The 27,128-nt window shown below is 44.2% G+C and overlaps 1 protein-coding gene across 7 annotated transcripts; it reads left to right on the forward strand.

Moving 5' to 3' along the window:
* The first annotated feature begins 1,381 nt into the window (after positions 1 to 1,381).
* Positions 1,382 to 20,459, forward strand: PLEKHS1 (pleckstrin homology domain containing S1). Of its 7 annotated transcripts, none has more exons than XM_059661471.1 (14): positions 1,382 to 1,575; positions 4,704 to 4,826; positions 5,005 to 5,048; positions 6,993 to 7,081; positions 7,194 to 7,300; positions 8,025 to 8,159; positions 9,536 to 9,611; positions 10,502 to 10,621; positions 12,447 to 12,572; positions 14,552 to 14,658; positions 15,123 to 15,329; positions 16,063 to 16,164; positions 17,386 to 17,521; positions 19,803 to 20,459. In XM_059661471.1, the coding sequence occupies exons 3-14, from the start codon at positions 5,021 to 5,023 to the stop codon at positions 19,980 to 19,982; spliced, it is 1,413 nt and encodes a 470-aa protein (XP_059517454.1). In that variant the 5' UTR covers positions 1,382 to 1,575; positions 4,704 to 4,826; positions 5,005 to 5,020; the 3' UTR covers positions 19,983 to 20,459. The 7 variants fall into 7 exon arrangements, with proteins under 7 accessions (XP_059517454.1, XP_059517455.1, XP_059517453.1 ...); XM_059661472.1 differs by having other exon boundaries at positions 4,711 to 4,826; XM_059661469.1 differs by lacking the exon at positions 1,382 to 1,575 and adding an exon at positions 3,794 to 3,962 and having other exon boundaries at positions 4,704 to 4,823; positions 5,002 to 5,048; positions 15,123 to 15,314.
* Positions 20,460 to 27,128: the final 6,669 nt, after the last annotated feature.

Here is a 27,128-nt window from a genome sequence, read left to right on the forward strand (position 1 = left end):
ACAATCCAGGACCCCTCGGGGGATGTCTGACTGCCAGCAGTTGGACATCCCTCTTACAATCCGGGACCACTGACTCCTAACCGCTTGCCTGCCTACCTGATCGCCCCTAACCACTCACCTGCCTGCCTGATTGCCCCTAACCGCCTCTGCCTTGGCCCCTGCCACAGCAGCTTTGTCCGGAAGGACGTCCAGAATAATGCCCAGAAGGTTGTTTGACTGTCCGGTCTAATTAGCATATAATGTTTTTATTATCACAGATGGTGTCTGCAGAGCTGAATGTCTTCCAGTTCTAGACTCGGAAGCGGGGAGTGTGCATACTGCCATGGTTTTTTACTTTAATCCAGTGGCAGCTCATGGGGTGTCCTGGTGGGAGCGTGTGGGGTGTCCCTGTGGGAGTGTGGGGTGTCCCGGCAGGAGTGTGTTTTAGATTATTAAACATGGTTTGCATCTGGTTGCTTTTCATCTAGGTGCACACAGGACAGATGCATTGTCCCTTCTTCGGCTCTGCTCTGACCACAGGGAGAGCTCCTCAGGGGTGGGGAGGGCCTTCCCGTCTTTCTCTGTAGGGCCTGGCTTGGGGCCGACACCCCGTGGGCTCCAGAAATGTTTCCTGAGGGGGTCAATGGAAGGGCGCTGAGGACATTTGACCTAACTCCACAGGGACAGCAGCACCGAAAGGGAGCGCAGGTTTAAAAAGGATGCTTTTCTGGGGATACAGTGACTATTTTGTTTGTTTAGTTAGTTTGGGTTGCTTTCCTTTTCTACTGAGTGAACCTCTAAAGCTCTTAATGGATATTAGGCAAATGAATGCAATGCTTGGGGAGCCAGGAGAACAGCTTGGCTCTCGTGGGTGCCAGTCTCCAGGTGTTGGGTGCCAGTCTCTGGGTGTTGGGTGCCAGTCTCTGGGTGTTGGGTGCCTGTCTCTGGGTGCTGGGTGCCAGTCTCTGGGTGTTGGGTGCCTGTCTCTGGGTGGCAGGTGCCTGTCTCTGGTGTTAGGTGCCAGTCTCCGGGTGTTGGGTGCCAGTCTCTGATTTCCTCCTATGTCACCCAGCACAGTGAGTGTTTATAATCCTGGGGACACTTGTTAAGCTTTCCATGAGCACCTGGTTCTGCACCAGAGAAGTCCTGAGGGTGCCGGGCTGGCGGAGTGTGAGGCGCTGGTGGGTAGGGCTGCTCCCCTTTCTTCTGGGCCACTTCTCTGTCTCCTTGTGGATTAGTTGTTGCAGTTATCAAACGGAGATAAGGATATTACTTATAACCAGGGCTGCCCCCTTGCTCCTGCCCCGCCCTCCCTCCCTCCATCCCTGCACTGGCCCAGCCGCCTGGCTCGGCCCCTCCCCCATCGCAGAGCCACTCAACTCAGGCTCTGGCCCTGCCCGTCCCACAGGGAGGTGCATGTGCCGTTTCCTGCAGACAGGGCAGCACTGTGGAGTAGGCAGGTGGCGGCTTTTCCTGAGGAGGGTGTTAGCGCTTTAAAGCTGACGCTCTCCGTCCACCTCCCAGCAGTGAAGGCTGAGGGTCGCTGCAGGTGCCGAAGTCCTTGTTGGAGTCTCCCCTCCGGAGCCTCTCACAGCGGTGAGTCCACATCCTGGGAGGCTGCGCAGTGGAGGCGCCAGGTTCCTTTCAGAAGAAACTGAGGATCCATTGGAGCCTGCCCGCTGGGGGGAGGGACCAGGAGATCTGCCTTTGCCCGCTCGCCAGTCCCCAGTCCTGCTCTGCTATCACCCAGCCTGGTTCCCCTGGGTTCCCCATTGGCCATCCAGCAATGGGAGCCTGGGGGGTGGGGGGAGCGACCTAGAGGTGCTCCATGCACTTCCTGGTGTTCGGTCAACCCGTCTGGTAGTGACGACCCTGGGCTATTATTAGTATAGATATTTCATATTATCTCTATAAATTCTATATTATATATCCAAAATCTAATTTATGTAGACATATGTATGAAATCCATTATAGACATATGTATGAAATCCATTATACAAATTTCCCTTAGAAGTGCCTGGAATGTAATAAGTACTCAATAAATGCTAGTCAATATTAAACAGTCATAGAATTATGGAATATCTGAGCTACAAAGGACTTAACAAGTAGCATTTATTGAGCACCTATTAGATACTGAACGCTCCTCGCTAGCTTATCTCAAGCGATGCTGACAGCAAACCTATGAGGGTGGTAATATTTAATTTTCATTTTATATAGATGAAGAAATGGGGGTATGGAGAGGTGGTATAATGTGCCCAAGATCACATCTCTCGTCACAGATGGAGATGTATTTAAATACAGGTTCTAGAGTTAGCACTCTAACCCACCACACCCTACTGCCTCATCTGCCATCTCCTTTTATGGTGGGTGGAGAAAAGAGGGAGGAGAGGCCCCTACGCTTGACAGTGGAGCCTTCCACAGGCATGAAGACTGGAAATGTCCTTCCGAGCTCTCTTGCATCCATAGTGTGCAGGGAGAGGAATGTTGTCAGGAGTGTCTGTGAGTGAGCATCGGTGTGGTGCGGTGTAGGCTCTGCTGGGAGCCTACGACCTGGCTCTTCTATCAAATGCAGGTCTTCATTTGTAAAAGGAGCCACGAGTTCTGAGACACCAAAGCAACAATGTATGCAACATTTATAATCCATAAAGGCTCTATGAATCATTGTTTGATCAAGAAAAGAAAACATTATTGGCTTTTTAAACCAAGAGCTTGCTGTAAACACACTGCTTGAAAATATCTCGCTCTCAGCTCATTGCTCCTGCACAGTCCTGTCATCTGATCTTTGAACTCTAACACTCACTAGGCTAAATGCCCAGTGGGAAGGTTGGCCAAGTTCCACGTAGATGGATGGAAGGAAGGGTGAAGGACTGAAAACCACTGGTCCCACTTCTGCTTAGGCAGTGAAATCCCTAAAATTGGAAAGAACCTAATGGGTTAGTTGCAAAATCTCAGGGGTAAATTTTTTTAATGTCCATGTTTTGGGGGAGTTGGACAAAACGTAGGTATGTTATATTGCTCTTCCTCATACAGAATTGCTCTTCCAGGGAATGGAGGGTTTGGCCTCAGGGGCCTCAGGCATTCTAGCTCATTGCACAGAGCTAAGTGCACCCTTACACCAGCTGGGGCCAAGGGCAACACTTCTTCGACAAATGCCTTAAGACACCAGAAAGGTCTTAGTGGTTATTTCACTTGCTGTGTGTTTATTTGTCCACATAATCATTACTGTTAGTATATAGGGATCCCTCCACAGAAGAAAAACTTTTCTCTGGTCCTGGAAGCTGTGAGCTCAGCATCCAGAAAAACCCACTGGTCTTCAAATAGCTCTCTCATGTTTCTGACAAGTCAGCTCAAGTAGACTTTGGGAACTTGTGGTCTTAACCTTAAGACTGTCATCTCTTCCCTGTTCGGGTTGTTCAGTGGTTAGAGCATTGGCTCACGGACCAAAGGGTCCAGGTTTGATTCCCAGCCAAGGGCACATATCTTGGTTGCAGGTTTGCTTTCTGGCCCCAGTCGGGGCTTGTGCAGAAGGTAACCAGTCAATGTCTCTCTCTCTCACATCGATGTTTCTCTCTGCTCCTCTCTCCTTTCACTCTCTCTCTCTCAAAAAAGAATATATCCTTGGGTGAGAATTAGAAAAAGAAAGACTGTCAGTCATTTATGCCTTAGGAGGAAAGAATGAGTTCATGCCTAAGAAAAGGAGAAATTAGGAAGGAGAGGGAGGAAGGACATCATGCCCAAGGGCAGCAAAAGTCCCTTGGCCTCTTTCCATTTTTCTGGGACTGTCCTGACACTGCCCTGTTCCGTGCTTCCTTCTCGGGGGTGAGTCATTAATTCAATGTGAAAAACTGGCCATCCATGATTTCCTGTTCTAAAGAACCTCACCTGCCCTGAGGCCCTCTGCCCTGTGGGATTCCCCTTCTCTCAGGTCCCCCAATGGTCATGGGCTTGCTGGCAGAGCATCCAGGAAAGAGTCTCCTCTCCGGGTCAGTATCACCATGTCAGCCTCAGTCCCCAGAGCCAGGCAGCCTTGGGGACGGGCCACTCGGGGCTGGGGCAACTTCAGCATGCCGTGGTCCTTGCGTGTAGGTTCCCTCTCGGGAAAGTGAGCTCCTGGCGTGGAGAAGGGCTCATCGTGGGCTTCCTTTCAGCCAGAAATGCTTTCTCAGCGAGATTTGATCCGTAGCACCCTGCCCTTGCCCTGTCCTTCTTGGTGTTGCTTCCCCCCGGGGACACTCTATTTTTTTTATGTATAGACTAGTAGTAGCCTTGCGCACGAATCCGTGCACCAGTAGCTCTCAGTGGGACCTAGCTGCTCCACGCCCACTGCCCAGAGGCCCTTTGCTGCTGTGGTGGAAAGCTTGCCTCATCGCCACGGCGACGAAGCAAGCATTCCGCCAGGCCACTCACGCTGCCCACTCTGAGTGGCCACCCCCCCCCCCCAGGACTGGGGGACTCTGGCAGGGCTGAGAGACTGGGCGCTGCCATCTTGTGGCTATGGGCACTGCCACCTTTGTGATGGAGTGATGGTTAATTTGCATATTACCATTTTATTAGATAGGATATTTTTTATTGATTTCAGAGAGGAAGGGAGCGGGAGAGAGAGATGGAAACATCAATGATGAGAGAGAATCATTGATCGGCTGCCTACTGCATGCCCCCTACTGGGGATCAAGCCTGCAACCTGGGCTGTGCCCTTGACTGGAATCAAACCTGGGACCCTTCAGTCCACAGGCCGACGCTCTATCCACTGAGCCAAACCAGCTAGGTTGGAACTCTCTTGTCAGAGCAGGAGCAACGTCCAGGGAAGACAGCTTCTTCAGTCATCTCCACAGAACTGACATTTGGTGAGTGCTACTTGGAAAGGTCCTATTGCCGTGGCTACCATCAGCCAGGTGGGGGAGGAGCCAGATAACCCATCTCATCCCCATGCATGGGCACCATCCTGATACTTGATGATCAAGTGGCTAATCCATGAAGCATCCTGTTGTTTGGGGACTAACAGCTCTTAATTCTTTTTGACAGGCAAGAACAGCCAGCCACAATGGAACCCAAACCTCGGGAGAGTCCAGGTACCCAGGGGGCATACTCTTAGAAGGAAAAACACTTTTATTGAAAATGAGGAACAATTCCCATCAATCTAACCAGGATACAGAAGATGGTTTTAGTGGGGATAACACGTGGCACTCTGGGACAATGATTCTTGGTTTGGAGGATGTAGCAGAGGCCATTGGGTTCAGTTAATTATTTTGTAAGACCTCTTCTAGCTAGAAACTTGGCACTTTCTGATTTTCGTGGACAATTTGTTCCATTTGTTTCACGTTCCATTGTTGCTTAGAGATGATACTAACAACAAACTATACCCAGAAAAGACTCGGGAAGATTTCCTTAATTTGTCCAAGGCCCTACAATTACTAGAGGAGCTGAAACTTGTTATATTTTTCCTTCAGGTTTTTTCCTTTTCCTTTTTTTTTGGGGGGGGGCTTTGGGGAGCAGTTGCAGAAGGAGAGTGAGGACAGCTGTCCAAGAATCACTGAACACTAGTGTAATGGTCCCATCAGCTGCCTTACCTAACCCAGATTCTCTTTTCACTGGATAAAAAAAAAAAAAGCTCTAATTCTTTAGTAAAGGCTGCCTTTCCCCAAACCAAGAACAAATTAGAATTATCATCTGGATATGAAAACAAAACCAAACTTTTTTAAAAAATTATTTTTTAAAAAATATATTTTTATAGGTTTCAGAGAGGAAGGGAGAGGGAGAGAGAGATAGAAACATCAATGATGAGAAAGAATCATTGATTGGCTGCCTACTGCATGCCCTACTGGGGATCAAACCTGAAACCCAGGTATGTGCCCTGACTAGGAATTAAACGGTGACCTCCTGGTTCATAAGTGGATGCTCAACCACAGAGCCATACCAGCTGGGCTGAACAATTATTTTTTTTATTTTAACATTTAGTTATGTTTTCTAAATAATGAATGTGGTTTATATTTCTTGTAGACAGTTTGGAAAATATAGAAAAAAATCAATACTGCATATAATTTCAACACTTTCAAAGGAACACTTAAGCCTGGCTGGCTTGGCTCAGTGGTTGAGCTTTGACCTGTGAACCAGGAGGTCATGCGTTTGATTCCTGGTCACATGCCCAGGTTGCGGGCTCGATCCCCACTGTGGGGGTGTGCAGGAGGCTTCCAATCAATGATTCTCTCTCTTCATTAATGTTTCCATCTCTCTCTCTCTCTCTCTCTCTCTCTCTCTCTCTCTCTCTCCCCCCCACACCCTTTCTCTCTGAAATCAATAAAAATATATTTTTAAAAAAAGAAACAATAGCCCTGACCGGTTTGGCTCAGTGGATAGAGTATTGGCCTGTAGACTGAAGGGTCCCAGGTTCGATTCCAGGCAAGGACATGTACCTTGGTTGCGGGCACATCCCCAGTAGGAGATGTGCAGGAGGCAGCTGATCGATGTTTCTCTCTCATCGATATTTCTAACTCTCTATCCCTCTCCCTTCCTCTCTGTAAAAAAATCAAAAAATATATTTTTTTAAAAAAAAGAAACAATATTTTGGATACCCCTGTAAGCACATTTGCCACCATATTTTTCATAGTTGGTGATTTTGCTTTCATTTGCTAAGCCAAGGGCAAGGCAGAATCATCTTCCTCCTGTGGCTGGTGCATCAGCAGGAAGGGAGACAAGCCTTTGCTCACATCCAGAGAACCAGTTAAGTGCTTCAGAAACAGAGGACCCAGCGGGTGTGAGCTGAACGCAGGCACCTGAATGAAGGTCGCCGCCGTGGCTAAAAAAGAGTCACACACTTGGTCTTTGGGCCCTTTGTTTTCCTGGCCTATTATAGATGGGTGTTTTGGGGTTTTTTTTTTGTTTTTTTGTTGTTTTGTTTTTCCATAACTGAATAATTTGAAGACTTTTCCAGAAGTAAACAATGTTTTCCAACTAAAGCAGTTCTTTTTAGAAACTCACTGGGAACAAACTGAGTTCTGTTCACTTTCTTTTATTAGGCAAACAATTTACATATTATTCTGAAAATGAAGTCTGCAAACAAGATTACTTTATTAAGTCACCACCTCCTCAGCTTTTCTCCTCAGCAGTAAGTACTCGCTAGGATTTTGACAGGCCTCCCACCAACCTCCTGAGCATTTTTTCAACCCTTCCACTTCCTCTGAGATTTAACTGAGATGCAAAATGTTTTCATTTTTCAGCCCTCTTGGAAAAAGAGGTTTTTTGTTCTGACCAGGAGTCGGGAGAAGGGCTTTAGTCTTTCCTATTACAAGGACCATCATCCCCGAGGTTCCATTAAAATCGATGGGTATGTATCCAATTGAGCAAAAGTTTTTAACTTTTGTTGCATGCAAACTGAAATTGAAGTCATTGTTGAAAGAAGCAAGGCCCGCCGCGCCAAAGGATTAGTAGTCAGGGCACATGCCTGGGTTGTGGGCTCGATACCCCTGCAAGAGGCAGTCCATCAGTATTCAGTCTCACATCGATGTTTCTCTCTCTCCCCTCCTCTCTCTAAAAAAAAAAATCAATTTAAAAAAGGAGCATATTTGTTGCCAAAAAGAAGCTAACTGAGGAACATATGAGTAGAAGATAGCTAAATAATTATTCCATATTGTACATTCTAGTTGGTAAATTATTCATTAGTATTTAGTTACAAAAGGCATTGATGCACTTAATTTATGGATGAGAGAGAGCAGATGAAATTACCATTTCATAAAGCCCAGATAGGTTTTGAAAAATACTGAGATTGAATCTTTGGTCTTTAAGGAACTATGTACCAAAAAATTAGAAACCATGATAATTGTGGGATCAAGGATCCAAGTGAAAGAGGAATTTTTGGATTATGTTTTATGCTGAACAAAGTATTTGATGACCCAGATCTAAACTTATTTTCTAAAATGATTAGGTAATTTTCAAAACATTGAACAAGCAAACCTCAAGTTTTACTCCATTTGAAGCGTAACATGAAACATTAGTGTTCTTTCTAATTTTGTGTGTGTATGTGTTTGATACTTTATGTCTATATTGAACAGAAATTCCAGTGTAGACGTTGGCATAAGTAGCCATGAAAAAATGCGATCCGTACAGAAGATGTTTAAGTGCCACCCCGATGAGGTGATGTCCATCAGGACCACCGACAGAGAGTACTTCCTCATCGGCAGTGACAGGTGAGTCGTCAGATAACAGTGTTGCCCGGGTGCCAAACACCAAGCAAGGTGAGTCATCAGATAACAGTGTTGCCCAGGTGCCAAACACCAAGCAAGCAAACAAAACCATTTTAAAGCAGTGAACAATGAACATGCTTAGAACAGAACCCCTCCCACACCCTTCCACACCATCTTGGCAGTCTTCAGTATTGCACTATTGGTTAAAATCCCTTGAAAAGTCACGGTGTTCATTTCCTAGGGCTGCCATAACCAGGCACACACATGGGGGGTGGGGGGGGGGGGTGGGGGAGGAGGTGCTCAGAACAACGGAAGAGTTTATTTTCACTATCCTGGAGGCTGAGTCCTAAATCACAGTGCCTAGGGCCATGCTCACTCTGAAGTCCCCAGGGAAGACCTGCTCCAGGCCTCCTGGTACTTCCATGGCTCATGGCATCCTCCCTGTGTGCACGTCTCGGTGTTCAGTTTCCCCTTTTTATTATGACACCAGGCATACTGCCTTACTTCATTCAGTATGACCTCATCTTAACTAATTACATCTGCAACAGCCCTACCCGATTTCCAAATAAGGTCATATTCTGAGGTCCCGGGGATTGGAACTTTGATATATGAATTTGGGAGGCACACATAATTCAACCCATAACAGTCACCATCACCCCAGATGCGTCCCCTGTAAAAGAAGCCACTACACAGACATCTGTACAAGCTACATGTGTTAGGGTGGGGGGCTGTGCTCGTCCCTGAAGGAGTCCTCAGTTTTAAGAAGGTGCCGCCGTGTGGGTTCTTCGTGGATGATTATCTGCTTGATAGGGAGGCCAAGGTTGGAGGAGGAAGCCATGCAGAGGGGGCAGCGAATGCTACAGCCACAGTGGGAAGAGCCTTGATCTGTTTCAGATCCACCCAGAGGCAAAAAGCTTTCTTCTACATTGTCATAAGCATCAACAGAAAAGAAAATGGGATTTATAGGAACTTTTCAAGCACGTTCTTCACAAACACACACATTGTATCAAGGGAGGCACACCTGGCTGGCTACACAAAAAATGGTGCCGACAGGTACCGGGCTCGCTTAGAACACAAAAGAAATCAGTGTCAAAGCAACAGCTCCGAACCCTGTGATTACTACTGTCATTTTCCCCTTTCCCTCCCATTTCTCTGAGCTTTCCTCGCAGAGGTGGCACGAGGGTTAATTCTAGTGTGTGAGTGTGGAGGAGGTAAGGAGCCAGGGGGTCATTCAAGCTACTTAGAAAAAAATCCTTATTTCCCCAGTACCTGCTCCCACTGCCTGTTCCAACCTTCACAAAAGAATCCTCCTTCAGTTCAAAAGGAGCGAAGGCGCGATTGTTGCCACATGCCAGCTGCAAATTTATTCCTATCAACAGGGAGAAGATTAAAGACTGGGTCTCGTTCATGTCATCATTCTGCCGGGATATGAAAGCAGCACGCCCGAATGCAGAGGTGAGTCTCCATCACTCACAAAATGACAGGGCACCTGAGCACAGCCCTCCTTTCACCAGGAAACAATGGGAGCTTTTCTCCCCCTCCTCCTTGGCAACTGGCATTAATACAAGGAATAAATAAGTGAGAAAATGTACATCCTTGTTATTTTTATGATTAACAACGGGGGAAAATACTTTTGTGTTTTGCGCTAAAATAGAGGCACTTCAGATTTCCATTATTGAGGTAGGAGGAGTGAAAATTAACTGTGACATTTTTTAATAGTAGCCGAAACAACAGTATTTTCCCTCATTGTTATTCCAGGTACATAACAGCTACCTTCGGGATGACTAAGTCTAGGGTGGTTTCTATACAATGCTTTTCCTTTCCCTTGCATTTTCAATATGATGTCTCTCTAATGTAAGGGCTAGTGACTTGAAGCTTTTTTTTGTTGACTTCCTAAGAACCTTTGGTAATTTGCACAAGTCCTTTTGGAGGGCAGACCTTTATTCATGGAACGTTGCCCTCCAGGTATTGTTTTAACATGTTTTCTAGGTTGTTTTGTGCTTCCAACAAAAGCTGAAGCCAAGGCAGAAGGGAAAACATGCGGTTTCTACAAATTGACTCAAATTATTAGAACGAAGAGGTGGGGAGGGGGTGCAGAGAGCCATAGGGTTGAAAAGACAGGTTGAGGGAAGTTCGGGGAGTGTCTGGCGGCCACGCTGAGAGTCCTTGAGGATTTGGAAACAGGAGGAAGACAAGATCACCCCATGTCTTAGTGAGGGAACGCTGGCCAGTGGAATAAATGTTAGTGGTGAAAGACCAGAGGCAGGGAGCCCAGGGACGAGGCTGTTGCCTCATTCCAGACAAGAGGTCCATCGTGCCCTGATTCCAGTATCCTTTTTCATAAGCAGGAGACACTCTTATTGGCTGCGAAAAGGCCCTCTTCAGACCCCAGCCCTCTCCTCGGTTATTCCAGCACATCGGAGGCCGTTGGATCCACCACATCAAGAAATACTCTTCCAGACATGGTAACCGGACTCGCCTCCCCTCTCTCAGGATGCCCTGCCTGGGAGTCCTCTGATGCTTCAAGGGTCTCTCCAATGGATTTGACCCCTTCCTAACCCACCATAAGAACGACTCTTATCCCCAGTATTTAACCTAGATGTAGTCTGTTGGCTATACTATAGATGAGCCTTACTGCTTGCCCGCCTGCCTCTAAATGGATTCATTCATTTTGGATGCTCCTCCAGATACATCTGGGTATACCGGAAGAACACCCGCCCCCCCTCCCACTCTCACCTCCCCTAGCTAAACCAAAGGCTGGTTAGTAGCCTCATCCTTCCTTTCACACACAGGGCACAGATTATCTCGGCAAAAAATTGCCAAAACACCACTTGATTTCCTGCCATATCATCTGTGCTCCTCAAGGCAAAATCAGAATTTTTATTTACTTCATTTGCCTAAATCAGTCTTGCTTGTATGTGTGTGTGTGTGTGTGTGTGTGTGTGTGTGTGTGTGTGTGATTTCACCTTAATTTCCAATGAAATTTAGTTGAAGAAAAAATACATCTGTCCTCTGGAAGTGATTTGTAATTGTCCTCTCAGCTCTCTTGCATTTGTGATCCTCCCAGCTTTAGATATTATTTAAAAAAATGGGTTAAGTGTTTTCTTCTTCTGCCACAAATACTATTTTGTCCCTTAGAGATGTAACCATGGACTTCCCCTTCTCCCTGGGTACCAGACACGTCTTAATATGGCATAGCCTTCTGTTTTTATCTAGTTGGAAGCTCTCCAACTATTTTAAAAGCTTTTTGTGGCTTATCAAGCTCACCAAACCAAAACCTCACTTGGTGTTTGTAGGGGAGGTGACAGGAAACAGGGTTGGGAAGAATAACCGTTTTCAGTAAATGCCTCTTGCCTTCCACTCATGCTACCCCTTCTCCCCAAAGATAATGTTATTGGCCATCTCACCTTTTCACACTATGTATTCAATCCAGTGGTTTTTATCCGTTCCAGCTAAGAATATCATCTGCATTGCTGGGATTTATTGTTGTTTTTGCTATTGTTGTTGCTGAAATTAAATTAGATTCCTTCTTCATCCCCAGATCAGCATGATCTGGCTCCATGAGCTTGGAGCTGGATAAATGGACACAACTTCAATGCATCTATGTTTTTTAAATCACTTCCCTTCAAGGACTGCCTAGAGAACATCCCAGGTCTTTTTAAAAACCCCTGCTCTAAGGCATTGCTCTTGGAAGAATTGAATTGTACCAACTATTTCCCTGCCATGCAAAGCAGCTACTTGTATCTTGTATGTATTGGGGAGGGAAGGCAGTGATTGGTTGAACCTAGATCACCCTGAAGCCTGTAATTCATACTGTCACATGAACCAGCACCACCACATTGCATTGCTATGAAAACAATAGGAGTATGTGAACAGAACACAAGAGAGAAATATTGAGCAGGAAGAGGAAATTTGCAATGTTTTAACTCTGGATTAATAACCTTCTCAGATGCCTTGAATGAAAACTAGAAAAAAGATGGGGGTGGGGGACTTTGGCAGAGCTTAGTGACTTAAGATGCCACCCACTGAGAGAACTACTTGTTTTGAGTTACAGATCCCAATGGTAGAGAAAAGCCTGAAAGATGAGCTCGTATGTTCACGTTGTCAGGGGTGACCCAGACTCAAGAGGCATCTCCAGGTTGTGTAGGATTCTGGATGTAACCTTGGAAGACCCTCTGATCTTCTCAATCCAATTCATTTTTATGGCTTTCCCAGAAAGCATGTGGTTTAATTCTGTTCTCTTGCAAAGAAAAAGCAAAGCATTCATTCTGTCTTCATCTTTTTTTTCAGCATTTAATGGAAAAAAGTCCTCCAGGACTCAGACAAGCTCATCTACTACATGATTTCTTGACAGAGACTACTCAGGATACGGAAGAAGAGAGTCATTATATTAGTCCTCGAAGTATTCTTTTAGAGGTAACCCTTTCCATTTATTAATCGTTTATCCCTTCTACAAATATTTGCCTGAGCCCCTGCACTGTTCCTGAGGCACTAGGCTGGATAAGTAAAACACTGAATCAGTTAATCAGACACGGGTGATGTGCTCAATGTTCCTATTCAACCAGTTGAATAGGAACCAACCATGATACAAGATGAAAGGGCTCCATGCTGAAGAAAGATGTTTATAAAATGCCCAGAGTGCACAAGGGGTGGGAGGCAAGGAGACTGACTTCCAGACAGAAGACGAGGGAACATTTCAGGGAGATGACATATGACTTCACTTGATAGGTAAAATTTGGACTTGGGGGTTGACTTGGGGAGACTTTCTGCATTCTGGGAAGAAACAATACTATGAACACAGGCCCTTGGGTGATAAATGGTTTGGTGTGTATCAACCAGTCTATTGATCTACTAGAAGCCCCTACTGAGTGCCTTCTGTGTGCTAGTCACAGTGCTCTACGAGGCATGGAACTTATATCACTCTGCCCTCAGAGCTCACAGCCCTACTAGTTATCACATGACAATGTTACCCAAGAGGCATGGTCAACGAGCTCTGGAATCAATAGAAAAAGCAGAGTTTTTCTCTCCCCTGGAGTCACGGAAGGCTTCAGAGACAATAAGCCACTTGATAGGTACACAGTAAATAGTTCAGTTGGCTGTAACTTAGAGTGAGTGAATGGCACAGTAGGGAATATGACAGGAAAAAAATGAGCCAGACCAGGATGGGGCGTTGACTTCATTCTGCAGTCAGCACAGAGGCTGTGGTGGCCTCTGAGATGGGCAGGGGAAGAACCTAAATTATCTTCTAGTACTATTGACCCAGAGCTATAGTTGAGGTAGATGATGGGCAGGCACTTGTGTTGCTTCGCTATCCTGGCTATTGTAAATAATGCTATAATGAACACAGGGGTGTATTTATTCTTTTGAATTAGTGTTTTGGGTTTCTTTGGATATATACCAAGAAGTGGAAGCTAAAAGTCCATTTAAAAAAAAAGTAATTGCAAAACTGTGCAGTAAAAGTTCAAAGGGAAAGATTGGCAGTGGCTGAAGTGGTCAGGAAGGGCCATGGGACCTCAGCCAGGTCTGAACACACTTCATTAGGCAGCAGAGAAAATGGGTATTCCTGGTAAAGGAAACAGCATGAAAACGGGCACTAGAAGGGCATTGGTAGATATGTAGTGGGAAGACTGGCTTGACTGGAATGAACTCTTCCAATTATGGGTTGATGCTTCATTTTTTAGGTAGGCAATAGAAAGCCCGTAGGGTTTTGAGCAACCACTACCCCAAATGACTGCCTTAGTTCTGAGGGGTTTGTTGAGAAGCTCTCCAGGGTCTGTAAAACCCTTTATGGACTTTTGAAGCAACTTGGGTCACCTGTGATTATAGTAGCCTGAGGCCAGCTCTGTATCAGAGTCTTTGACCCAGCCAGGTGACATGATTTCACAGTGTCACTGGTTGGGGGAAAGAATTCATGTCATTAAGTGCCTGCCAATGAAACAGAAAAATCAATAGCAATTTAGTCCAATAAAACACTTGCGACAGGGGCATGGGGGACCCAGGAGAGGAAAATGGACTCTGAGTCTGCCAGAGCTTTCCTGGATCAGTCCCTCAGAACGAGCACCGCTGTGCATCCAATGGTGGATGCATTTCCAAGTTTAGGCCCTAGGCCAGCCGTGGGCAAACTACGGCCTGCGGGCTGGATCCGGCCCGTTTGAAATGAATAAAACTAAAAAAAAAAAAAAGACCGTACCCTTTTAGGTAATGATGTTTACTTTGAATTTATATTAGTTCACACAAACACTCCATCCATGCTTTTGTTCCAGCCCTCCAGTCCAGTTTAAGAACCCATTGTGGCCCTCGAGTCAAAAAGTTTGCCCACCCCTGGCCTAGAGCCATCATGGACATTTGACTTATTGGTAGACTTGCATCCTTACATTTATTCCTCTTGTCTATAGTTGGATAATATTATTGCTGCCAATGAATCTGGTGAACCCACTGAACTTGATAGTCCAAACCAGGTCTCTGAGAGACTTGAGCATCATTACATGTCAATGAAATCCTGGTAAGTAAAACTACCATATTTTAAAAATTGGCTTGGGCTAATGTATGGTTACAGAAAATCACCATTGAAATGTTAATACAAAAGCATTACCATAGACCAAATTCAACACGTTCAGTGAACCTCAAAACAAGATAAAGTGAGAATTGGCTTCTCTCCCCACAGAAAACCATTAATGACATCCTTGGGACTTTTTTCTGTTTCCTGAGGAAGTGATTTTCTAGTTTGCATTTACATCTCTCACACTCTCACTTCTGTCTCCCAACCTTCTCAAGGTGGAGGGTTATTTTAACTCCATATCCACTTTTAGATGGAGAGTTGGTAGGATTTGATTCTGTGACTGCGATGTTGATGGTTGGACGTACTTCAACATCTTGTTAATGTTCACATTGCTGTTAGGTGCATACATGTGAACGTTGTCAATAGATATGCTAAAAAAGGGTTTGTGTTCACTTCTTATACTCTAGTTTCTTCAAAGAGACAACCGATGAGTCTGCTGGTAGCGAAGAGGAATCCCAGGCCCTTCCAGAGACCCAGAACAGGGGGCTTCATCTGCAAGAACAAGGTTCCAGGAGTGACTCTTGCCTTCCACCTGCCAAAACGGAGGCCCAGACCATGAATGGCAAAAAGGGGTCGACCTCACTAACTGTTGTGCAATTGTCCATATTAATCAAGTAAAGTTCTAATTTCTCAAACTTTGTGGGCCCTTAGAGCAAGACAGCCTTCCTTTTTTACTCAGAATTCAAATTTTAAAGAAATTCCTAAAAAATCTCAAAGTCAGCCAAGAATCTGACTTGCTTCCCCTTGTCACTGACGTGGTGGCCAAGCACAGTGTGCAAAAGGGCTGGAAGCTGTGCTCCCTGGGTGGTGGGTGGCATTTTCAAATATTTTGTAAAGATTCTTCATGGGCTAGCCTCTCAGGCCCTGGTTCACACTGATCTGGGGGGCATATCACCCAGCTTTTACTGTTAAAATTTTGGTCATGCAAATCATAAGAGGCCTGGTTCTATACTACTAGTAGGAGGAGAAGGAAAGGGACATTTAGATGTAGTGATGCCAAGGGCATTTGATGAGATTATTCTCAATTTTAACTCTTTCAGTGTCTTCTTCATTCCCAGTGGAGAAGTGTGCAAAGTGACCTGATATGGACAATTATATAATCAATTTAGTCCATTTTTTCTCCCTTCTCATGGTCTCCCATCCACCACCACATCCCAAGAGGGGTGGGGAGGGCATCTGTGGGTACTTTTCAGTAACTTAAATTCATATTCTTCTCTAAATATGTTGGACGATCTTTAGCTGGAAAAGGCCATCTCCTATGTAGGAGGCCAGAGTGTACCCAGAAAGTACCGTTCAAAGCCAAAGACAGTTGCCTGATTTGACTTTTACAAATGTTTTCTCTCATAGTAACATTCCTGAAGAAAGCCACTTGGAGAGACTGAATGTGTTCCTTTCTCCTCTCGACGTCACCAATTATTTGGGTCTCACAGAAGCTGCAGGACTGATATGGTGGGTCGGAGATTGGAGGGTTATTGATTATAAACTCGGTTGGGAGATTTGAAGGCAACACTCATACTTTGAAACACTGTAGGTGGCAAAACTGCCTGGAGAGCTCAGACTGTTCTTTTGCTGTTGTAGCTGGTCTTTGATTGATGCCGAAATAAGGGAATCGTTGTGTGGGAGGGTCAGCGGGAGATGGGTGGGTTTAGGAAGACCTAAAAATCCAGGAAGGAGCAAATTTCTGACATTTTTCAGGGTGAGGAAAAGTGGGGTGGAATACATACATCTAAGGATATTATCCCGATGAATGAGCAATGAGTATTTGTGAATGAATGAAGTTAGTTTAGCCGACAAGAATCTAAGGTCTAAAAGGAAGACATATCAGACTTCCAGACACCAGCTGAAAACCTGCTGGTCGGAGACAGACACAACAGACCCCGTGACAGAGAGTTTTCTTGAAATAATCACAGTTCATTTGAGTCTAATTCTCTTAAAGACTTTGTAATTCATTCTGATGGAAGATTACATTTCTACAAGGGAAGAAAGTGCTTCAGTGTAAATAAAACATTTCACACCAATTGCCTTACAGGTTCTATAAGGAGGCAGGAACCACAGCCTTGCCTTTTCCCACATCGCCCACAATCTGAGGCTCAATAAATACCTGATTAAAACTGTGGCCCTCTCTGTGCCTGGGATTTCTCATGCATTAACCCATTTACAGTATTTGTTCATTAGATGTTCGCAGTGTAATCATTATGTGCTCACTTTCAGTGAATACGTACTTACTAAGCACATTTTGTTTTCTTGGAGTTATGGGGATATATACAATTTTTTAAAAGGAGTTAGTGCCATACTTCTGGTGAAAAAGACAGCCGCATAAACAATATAAAACGCATTTATTTAAATATACCATAAGTGAGTGCTCACACAGTGCAATAGAAGCCCAGGGGTAGGAGAGGAGCGATTAATTAGAGTAAGGGAAGTGGAATGCAGGAGGGCATTGTAGAGGTTTTGGGGGAAGGGTAAGGCTCCCACAGTGGGGAAAGAGGAAAGAATATTTCAGACAGAAAAAGGATTCAATTACTTTGGATGTGGTATAACATAGCTAACGAAACTAGTGGTAGTAATGATGGGATAGATTAGAGTGAGGGACCCCATCTGTGTCCCCATCCGTGTCCTGCCAGTGAGTGTGGTCTCATGCTTGTGTCCGACGCTGTATTCCCCTTGCAGTGTGGCTGCGTGGAAGGGACCCCCACGCCTGGGATGCTTATTTTTTCACGGAGACCACCTTTTGGCCGTGAATGACCTAAAGCCCCACAGTCTGGAGGAGGCCTCCTTGTTTCTCAGCCGGTCCATCCAGAAGGAGGTGAGTCCTGCTGACCAGCCCTGCCCAGGGCAAGTCGGTGCCAGAAGGAACAAGATCAAGGTCTTAGATTGAGTCTGAACTGTATCTGAACACAAATGAGACTCTTCAATCCTCAGCCACCATGTGTAAATAAGAGACTAAGGAGTGTAAATAACAGAAAGTTATAATAGGGCCCTTTCATGTGAGGTAATTAGGGAGCGAGCACTGGACTAGGAGACTGAATTGCTGGTCAGGACCTCAGACACATGATGTGGCATAAAGAACTTGCATTGGAACCAAACCGGCTCAAGGTTTGCATCCCGCGCCCTTTAATCATTTTTTTTGGCCTCAATTTTCTCTAATGTAGTGATAATATTAGTTATTGGTGAATGAAATGAGAAAATATATCTAACGTGCTTACAACAGTGAGTGGTACCTATGAAGTGCGCAGCCATGGTTCTGCCTGTTAGTACCGTTTCCATGTTGTTCATGCCTTCCCTTGTCCGTTTTTATGTCTGACGAGCCACATGACCTTGGGAAACACTTCCTTCTCTGGGCATCAGTTTCTTCTCTCCAACGTGGGCGAGTTGGTTTTCAACTATGCTTCTTGGCCCCTGAAAATGACAGGAGAAGAGGGGAAGGGGACGGTATGGAGCTTCAACCAGAGCAATTTACATTTACCAGTTATCTTTTTTATACGTTGGACTTTCCTGTTAGCTCTCCTTGAAGAAACCATTACTTAGTATTATTATTTTTTTTTTTTGCAAACCACTGTACAGGATGATCTCTCGAATTTCCTCCAGCTCTGAGAGTTTGTGGTTCTGTGGGTCATATCACATGTAACCTTGTTGGTGAGACAGATTGTATCACTTCTATTATCTAAATGGGAAACCAGTAAGATTGGGTGAGTTGTCTAAGACACATAACTAGTTAGTGGAGAGCAAGGATTCATTTGTTCATTCATTCGTTCCTCCATTCACTCACTGGCTATTTATTGAACATGTACTGTATGCTGGCTGTAGGTCCTTGAGCTACAAAAGAGGCCTCAGCCTGAGCTTAGGGAGTTCACAGATTAGTGATAAATCAGGCATTTTATGTGCTAGCTATGATCCAGCGTGTGCCTTGAGATGACCAGAGAGCCATGCAGTGTAAAGGGAGAATGGAATCAATCTATCTGAGGGAGGCCAGAAAGGTGTCTCAGAGAAGGAGGTGTTGGCCTTGAGTTTCGAAGACTCGGGTAGGCGTTTGTGCGGTGAGAAAAAAAAAAGGTAGCTTTCAGGGGCCCAGTCCAACAATCGGGGACCAATATTTCCTCTGCCAGATACCCACGCTGGGGCCTAGGGTTCAATGGAATCTTCTGAACCTTTTGGAAAGTTACCAAACAATGCTCTGACCCATCAGCTTCAAAGCCAAGAGAAGGAGTTTGGCCTGGGGGCAGGTCCAAGGAAAGAATGTTTGCCTGGGTGCCACTGACTGCAGTTATCAAGGCTGCCTTTCTGGATTGTGGAGTCCTCTGCCTGGGAGGGGACAGCAGCATTCCTCCTGTGCTCCATCTGCCTGACCCCTTTTTCTGGGGGGACAACCAGATGCTTCTGAGAAATCTGGGGTGCTCACCAGCATGATTATCCGGATGACAAAAAAAACAAAACAAAACAAAAAAAAAACCCTTCCTTCCCCACCCTTACCATTCCTGGCCAAGTTCTCTATGTGAAAATAGCTATCCAGTCCTTTTTAAAAATTCAAAGTTCTGGCCGCTGGAAGGAAAAAGAAAGTTGGAAGAGGGGAGATGTGGAGGCAAAGGCAGGGCAGCCAAGGGCCGCTATTGTTTTAAGCACCTGAACGAAGCAGATCGCCCCTCCTTCCTTGAGCGGACTCATGTGGGAGGATGGGGTGGAGCTGGATAAAGCCAGTGAGAGGAGAAAATGTGAGATTTTCAATGGAAGGGGAGGAGATGCTAGTTTTGCAGGAGACACATCAAACTTCAATTTTCTCCCCATTTTGTCAGGGGCTTGTTCTGGCTGGTGGTGTCATTTCTGGTCTTTAGCATCCAGAGGCTTTTTAATTCTTGGTACAAATGGGCCCATCGGGCACCATTGATGACATTTAGGATCTGCCCAAAAGGCTCCAGACCTTGGATGCCAGACAATAAAACTCCACCTTCCACCTGGACATACAAGTCCTCCTGCCTCCTCTGACTGTAGTTCATCACCGGACTTTTTCCTCAAAACCTGCTTCGAAGGGTGCGAATGAGGACATGCGGACAATCTTCAGTCATTTAATTATTTTCTTCCTTTTGTTTTAGAAAGTGAAACTCACTATAGGCCGGATCCCAAATTCCGAGAAATTCCACGCTATAGACTGTACATGCTCCTTCAAATACCAAGACGTTGTACCTTCTGAATTGGAAAAGTCTGAACTGGAGAGGGCCCCGAAGAGGAGCCCAGCCATTAGAAAGGGTCATCAGAAGAGAACTGGAGAGTAACATGTGGGACCCACCCAAGGGGTGGGGATAGGACCCGGACTCCGTACTGGACTCTGCCACTTATCGCTGTGTGAGGAGAGGCAAGTCAGCACACCTCTCTGAATTCCCACAGCTGCCTCTGCACCACGGGACTAACTACGCCCTCGCTGGCAACTGCGTCAGGGGCGTGAAGAGGGCCGAGTGGGATAGAGACTACGGGACACAGTGAAAATAGGAGGCCTTATCTCAGACTTTGTTCCAAACAGCACAGACAGAGATTGGGTAATTCCCTCACTGAGAATGTGCTGTGCGCTCTGAGGTCACAGTCCACATAATCCCTTCTTTGTTAGGGAACGTGCTGTTGGAAATACTCATTCCGGGAAGGCAAGATTCCTGAGAGAGATGTGATATCATTCAGCCTTCCCAACACTTCCTGCTACCCATCATGCCTGTGGTCCAGAATGCTGAGACAAACTGCAACACACACACACACACACACACACACACACACACACACACACAGAAAAAAAAAATAAAGAAGAAAAGAAAAAAGAAAAATAAACAGAATGCTGAGATAGAGTGGCCTCTAGAATTCAATAATTATCTTTTTTAAAGACCCAGTAACTATGTTAGAAGTTAAAGCAGTTTTAGGTCATATCCAGCAAAGACCTGCTTGCTCTCTAAATAAGAGAACTACTCAGCACTTCTAAGTTTGGAAGGTCTTAGCTAATTGATGCATTAACTAAATGATCCCGGATGGCCAAAAGAACCCAATCTTTTTTCATATGTAGGAAAACAAAGGCAGAGAGCCAAAGGACTAACCCAGCCTGGGGATGGTAGAGCAACAGGGGGCTTCAGAAAAGACAGGGTGGGCAAAAAGTAGGTTTACAATTGTTTGTATAGAAAACAGTACAATAATTAATAAATAATAAGACAAGAATAAACTCAGTTGGGAGTTTGGCATACTCCTACTGTAAACCTACGTTGCCCACCCTGTATGCTTCACCAGCTGTGATTTTGCATGGGAAGAAATCAAGGCCTCGAACATTTAATGATCTACTGCCTTCGTGGCTCCCCGTTTCACACCTGCTAGTGGCAGAACCAAGAATCTAAAACCAGCTCTGAGGAGCAGGTGTCCTGATCCCCACTTTGTATTTAGATTTAGGTTTGAAAAGACCTTCAGCACATAGAAGAGCCATTCAAATACAGTTCATTTTCTGTTAATGAAATCTTTACCTAATGACCAAGGATTTGGCAGGATCTCAGAGCCATTCATTCTCAGTATCAACTCGGGCTAGATGGTTCTGGAAAACGAAAGGTTTAAGTGAACTTTGCACTCACAGGTCCAACTCTGGAGCTGGCCTGCCTAAGTTGGCAGCCACCAGCCACATGTGGCCTTTTACATTTAAAATTAGGTAAAAGTTAAAATTTAGTTTCTCGGTTGCACTAGCCACCTTTGGAATGTTCAGTAGCCCTATGTGGCAGGTGGCTACAGCATTACCCAACAAAGAATACGTCCATCCTCATGGAAAGTTCCAGAAAACAGTGTTCAACTTCCAAGAGGGGAACAGGTCACATTTGCCTTGTTCAAAAGCATTATTCTATTTTGATAATGTTTCCAGATAAAATATTCACATCAATGATTTTGGTAGCATTTTTTTTTTTGACAGGGTTAAATCTGATTAACTTAAAACCAAGCTGTGGGCCTTTTAAATATAAGCTTTGCCCTAGCCGGTTTAGCTCAGTGGATAGAGTGTCGGCCTGCGGACTGAAGGGTCCCAGGTTCGATTATGGTCAAGGGCATATGCCCAGGTTACAGGCTCGATCCCCAGTGGGGGGTGTGCAGGAAGCAGCCAAACAATGATTCTCTCATCATTGATGTTGCCATCTCTCTTTCCCTCTCCCTTCCGCTCTGAAATTAATAAAAATATTTAAATAATAATAATAATAAATACAAGCCGTTTTCCCAACAATTAATGGATTTCTCGGGAGAGCCAGTATTGACTTATGAGCTGTTATGAGGATGCAGAGGAAATATAAGGTCTAAAACTCTCTAACAAGAGCCTATGACATATGGGGAAGAAAAATATGAGCACACCAAGGTCTCGTTTACCTGCTGTCATATGAGAAGGCACCATTCTGTAAGCTTGATTTTTAAACTATGTTCATTGTAATCCTTCTGAAATGTGTCAACATGTTCTTGCCTTCCTTCTCAGGGTCAAGGCGATGGGCATGATTTCACCACACTCTCAAGTATTCCGTATGGAGGACTGTTTCCTCCTCCACCAATGATCCCATACTGCTTCTGTTTATGCTGCAGGCCGGGAAAGCAGATGATACGGCTTGTTCTAGCCACACATACACTATGAGTGTGGGTATAAGAGGATTCTTGAGTAAAGCTCATTCATTTCTGGTACAGGGTTTCTGTGACATTGATTTGGGTGCACAGTTATCTTGATGGTGGTGTTGGTGGTACAGTCATTTATTTGTATGCCTCTTGGTTCTCAAGAGTGTTCTGGATAGGTGAGACGACTAGAAAAATGATCGGGAGCCAAGTAACGCTACTATATAAAAAACTAGAAAATTAACTACCATAGTGTGTAATGATAGAGGAGTTTAGAGAGGAGAGAGATCGTGGTGCTCATCATGACAGTCAGGGAGCACACACCACTGAATCCTACTACAGCCTTGCACAACCAGGGCTGTCACTACACCCATTCTTTTGGATGGGGAAGCTCGAGCCCAGAGAAGTTCAATAGCTTGCTCAAGGCTACAGCTAGTGCATGACAGAGCCAGAATTTAAACCAGACGGTTGCCTTTGGAGGCCACATTGAACACTTCCTGGAAGAGACGATGATTTGAGCTCTAGAGGAGAATAGTCCACAGGGGGCAGTGATGCAGACAGGAGCCAGCACGGAGCCTACTTCCTAGGGAGAACAAGGAATGTGGGCAATGACTCAGCTTGTTCACATCTCTGATTTCAGTAATACCCATTCATTTTCTGGGCCTCTTGCCCAGGAGAACCAACGAAGCCCACACCTTATGTTCCAGGAACCAAGGGAATTCTGTGCAGGCTCTTGTTGTGGCTCATTAGCATGTTTTACACCCCTCCTTTTGCATGGCCACCTGGCTTCATAAAACACTCAAGTTAACGAGCAATTAGTACACAGTTCCAATGACAAAGGCTGGTCCTCCGGATAGGAGATGAGTAATCAAGAATCCCTGACTACAAACCTTATCCTCAATGGGGGTGATGCAAACATATACACAGATCACTACAAGGCAAGTCCAATGATCCTAAATCCTTTGTGAAAGAGAAAATTCAGTGTGAAATGAGTAAAAGACTTAAAGACTAATCCTATCTAGTTGGTTTGGGAAAAGCTTCAAAGAGTGATTGATTTTTTTTTTTTAATTGTTGGGAGTGGAATTTTACATCTGGAAGAATGAATAGAATTTACTTGATCTTCTAGATCAGGCCAAAACCCCACTGCACAGCCGTCACAATGTATGTAATTTACAGGACCAAAGACGTTCTCAGAAGTCCTGTAGAACTCAATTTTTATGCAATTCCAGACCTTTGAATTGTCACCACCATCACTTTTTGAGCACCTCCAGGTGCAGGGCACTGTGACAAGTGCTGGTGATATTAAGAGGGGGAAAAATTCCCTCAGGAAGGTGATAATCTAATAAAGGATATGGACATAAAAATTGCTTAGGGGTACATTTTCCCCTCATCAAATTAAAAGAGATAGTTCTACAAAAACTTATACATATTAGTGCAGCCTCATTCATATTAGTCAAAAAATGGAAATGTCTATCAATTGATTATGGATAAATAAAATGTGGTATGTCCATATAGTGGAATATTATTTAGCTGCAAAAAGAAGTGAAGTACTGGTACATGCTATAACATGGATGAACCATGAACACATTAGGCTAACTAAAAGAATCTAGACACAAAAGGCCACATGTTGTATGATTGCATTTGTATGAAATGTCCAGAATAGACAAATCCATAGAGACAGAAAGTGAAATAATGGTCACCGAAGGAGACAATGGGGAGTGACTGCTCGTAGATACAGGGCTTCTTTTGTGGGTGTTGAAAATGTTTTGAAATTAGATTGTGGATGAAAGGGGCCTCACGCTAACCTGACAAGCTCAGGGAAGGCCTTGCAAACTCAGAGATCTAAAATCACCATAAAGGATGGTCTGAAATTAAAACTTTTAAACTGAAAGCAGTTTATGGCAGGTAGTCATGTCCTAGGCTAGCATCTTCCCTGACAAAAGTCAATCTTTACTTTAACTAAGCTTGTCTATTGTCTTTCGCATCTAAAATAACATACCTTCGGAATGTCAGGGCAACTTCCCTTTTTCCAACCCCCTCAGAGCACACCAATGCACCAGAACAGAGACTATAAATGCGTTCTTTGTTACTTTTAGCATGTTAATTGTTGACTATTCACCATCCTGTACTCACTTTGGAAAATGTGTACATGTCTATCATTTTACTTTGAATCCAATCCCAGAAGTTTCCCCCCACCTCTGCTTTCTCCTGCCTCCCTAATCTCTCACCAATGAATTTCATATAACCAACTTATGTCTTCTCTTCTGAGTGTAATGTATAAAATAAAGTGCAAACTGCCTTTCTCTGGAGCATTATCTCAACCCATTGAGATTTTGCTTCCCAGCAATTGTCAACAGTTTGGCTCAAATAAACTCACAAAAATTCTTCACAGGTTTGAATGTTTCTTACATTGGCAAGATAGTGGTGATGGTTGTACCACTCTGTGGATACACTAAAAACCACTGAATTGTATTTGGTACATAAAGTTTATGTCAATATAAAAACATTTTTAAGAATTCCCTCATAGCCTCTAAACTAGGGTAGGGAAATTGGATATCAAGGTATCACCCCAACCTTGGAAATTGGCTTCGTTTATAGTTACTGACATAAGGGAAGAAGCAGTCTTCCTCACCGACTGATTCAGCAGACTTTTCTGAAATGTGACTTCATAGGAAGATGGTAAAAGTATCCCCGTGTAAGAAACAATAGATTACCTAATTAACAATGGTCCTGAATTCCTTCCTAGATAATCATTCTTATTACCATCAAATCTTAAAAGTACCTCAAGGACTTTGAGTCCCACTTTTATACTAAGGTGTAAATGACTATACGAAGAATAGAACAAAAGGATGACAAAAGAGGTCTAGAGGGCGCTCAGTGTCTAGCAGAGAAGGATGTGCAGAGCTAGGCTACAGAAAAAGAGGAAAGATACCAATAAATCATCAAAGACAAGTAACATATTTCTCAACTTATCAATAGCTAAGTAATATTGGCTAAGGTAGCCAAAAATTATAGTCCTTCCTCTAAAGCCCTCTTCTAATAACGGCTGAGGAAACATAACTGCTATTTTTGTTCAAAGTCATATTTAGGACGGGCAGGGCTTTCTTGTACTCTAAAGAAAGGTAACTAACTTTTTGAACATTTTTTTTTGCCTTCTACACTAATCCAATCCTGATTTCTCATAAACTGTCTTGCAACCGCATTATCTTGCCACACACACACACACAAATCACACAACTTTTGAACACTGTAGTGAAAAGGTTTTGCAAGGCCTAAACAATGATCACACTGTGGGGGTCAGTTAAGGAATCGGAATCTCTGGCAAATGAGCTAAGCAGAGGAGGAGGAGGATGGTTTGAACTAAAAAAGCGAGAGATTTATAAAACTGGTCTTCACCAGTCCCAGATGGCTAGCAAGATGCTGCCAGCTCAAATCAGCCTGGATGCTGTAATGCAGCTTTTCTTTAATTAATATCTCACACTTCCAAACTAAGTGGGTGAAATCACAGAGGACTCTGCCAGGATTCCTCTCGGCTTACACGAGCCAAACTTGAGCTGGGTTATGGATTTATTAGGCAGTGCTGTGAACGTGTTTAATGCAGTGTTTATTTACTGAGCCATATAAATAGATTTGATGGGAGTGTCACCATCAGTTCACAAAAGATGCTTCTCTTCATGTGGTCTGATGTTGGCTGTTAGGCGTCTGCACATTATTCATTATCCTCAAGGCATTTTTCTATCCTTAACCACCCTTCCTACTGCAATCCTCTGCTGAGTGTAGGTGACGATCCAGATCATCAAAACCCCCTCAGAATTGCCTGAGTAACTCTCTGTGATATAGGAATTACAGGAAAGAATAAAGCAAAGCACAGTGCTGTCAACACTTTTAATATAGTATTTGCTTGCTTGTTGAACACTCGACCCATAAGGTCCAGCTCAAAAGTCATCCTTCTCTATCTCTTTGCTTCCCCTTCTCAGGTGGAATCGATTGCTCCAGCCACGTCCCCACATCACTTTACATCTATTTTCTCTGAAGTGTGTAAATCTATTAAGGTTATTTATCAATAGATTGTGGATGCTTTGCAAGAAAAGCCATATTTTGATCACTTTATATGGTTGGGGTTAAGAGTGCTCAGATTAATAATAAATGCAGGTCAAAGTGAAATATTAGTTAAAATCTCACAGTGCAGGGCCTTCCCCAGAATGCAGCCACAGTGCCCACAGTACAGCAAGTCCCCACTTGGTTTTGGCTACGAAGATGAGTCCTTCAGAGACTCTAGGGATAATAGAGTTCTAACATTTATCATTACCAAAAGTCCTCCACTTGGGATCAATACACAAGTGTTTATTCAGTGCTGCTTAGTACAGGCTTGGAGCTTAGATGCTCAGTCAACCTGTCACTCAACTTCATGGCATAAATGCTGTCCTACCCTTTGGTGAAAAAAAAAAATCCAACTCATTTGATTTGACCTTTTCTGGGTAAAAAAGGTCATTTTCCCCAATGTCAATAGATTTTGTTTTTTGTTAATTATATCCTGATGTCAACATAAAATCAAGGTGGTTTCCAGTATTTACTTTTCTTCCCCTTTTGAAATGTACACTTCCTTTTTTAAAAGTTAATATCTAATAATTTTTTTACTTAATAATTTGTCTATTATTCCTTGTTGAAAGAACAAGGAGAAGTTGGCTGGTCAATGAATAAGCAAATTTATTTCCTTAATTCCATGGGAAAGAAGTACTTTATAGAGATGCATTTCTATTAGAGGAAAATAGTCTTTAAGATCTTTGTTTTGTAGTCTAAATTTCTTTTAATGTCATTATGTT

This window comes from Myotis daubentonii, chromosome 13, assembly GCF_963259705.1.
Source record: "Myotis daubentonii chromosome 13, mMyoDau2.1, whole genome shotgun sequence".
Taxonomy (NCBI): domain Eukaryota; kingdom Metazoa; phylum Chordata; class Mammalia; order Chiroptera; family Vespertilionidae; genus Myotis; species Myotis daubentonii.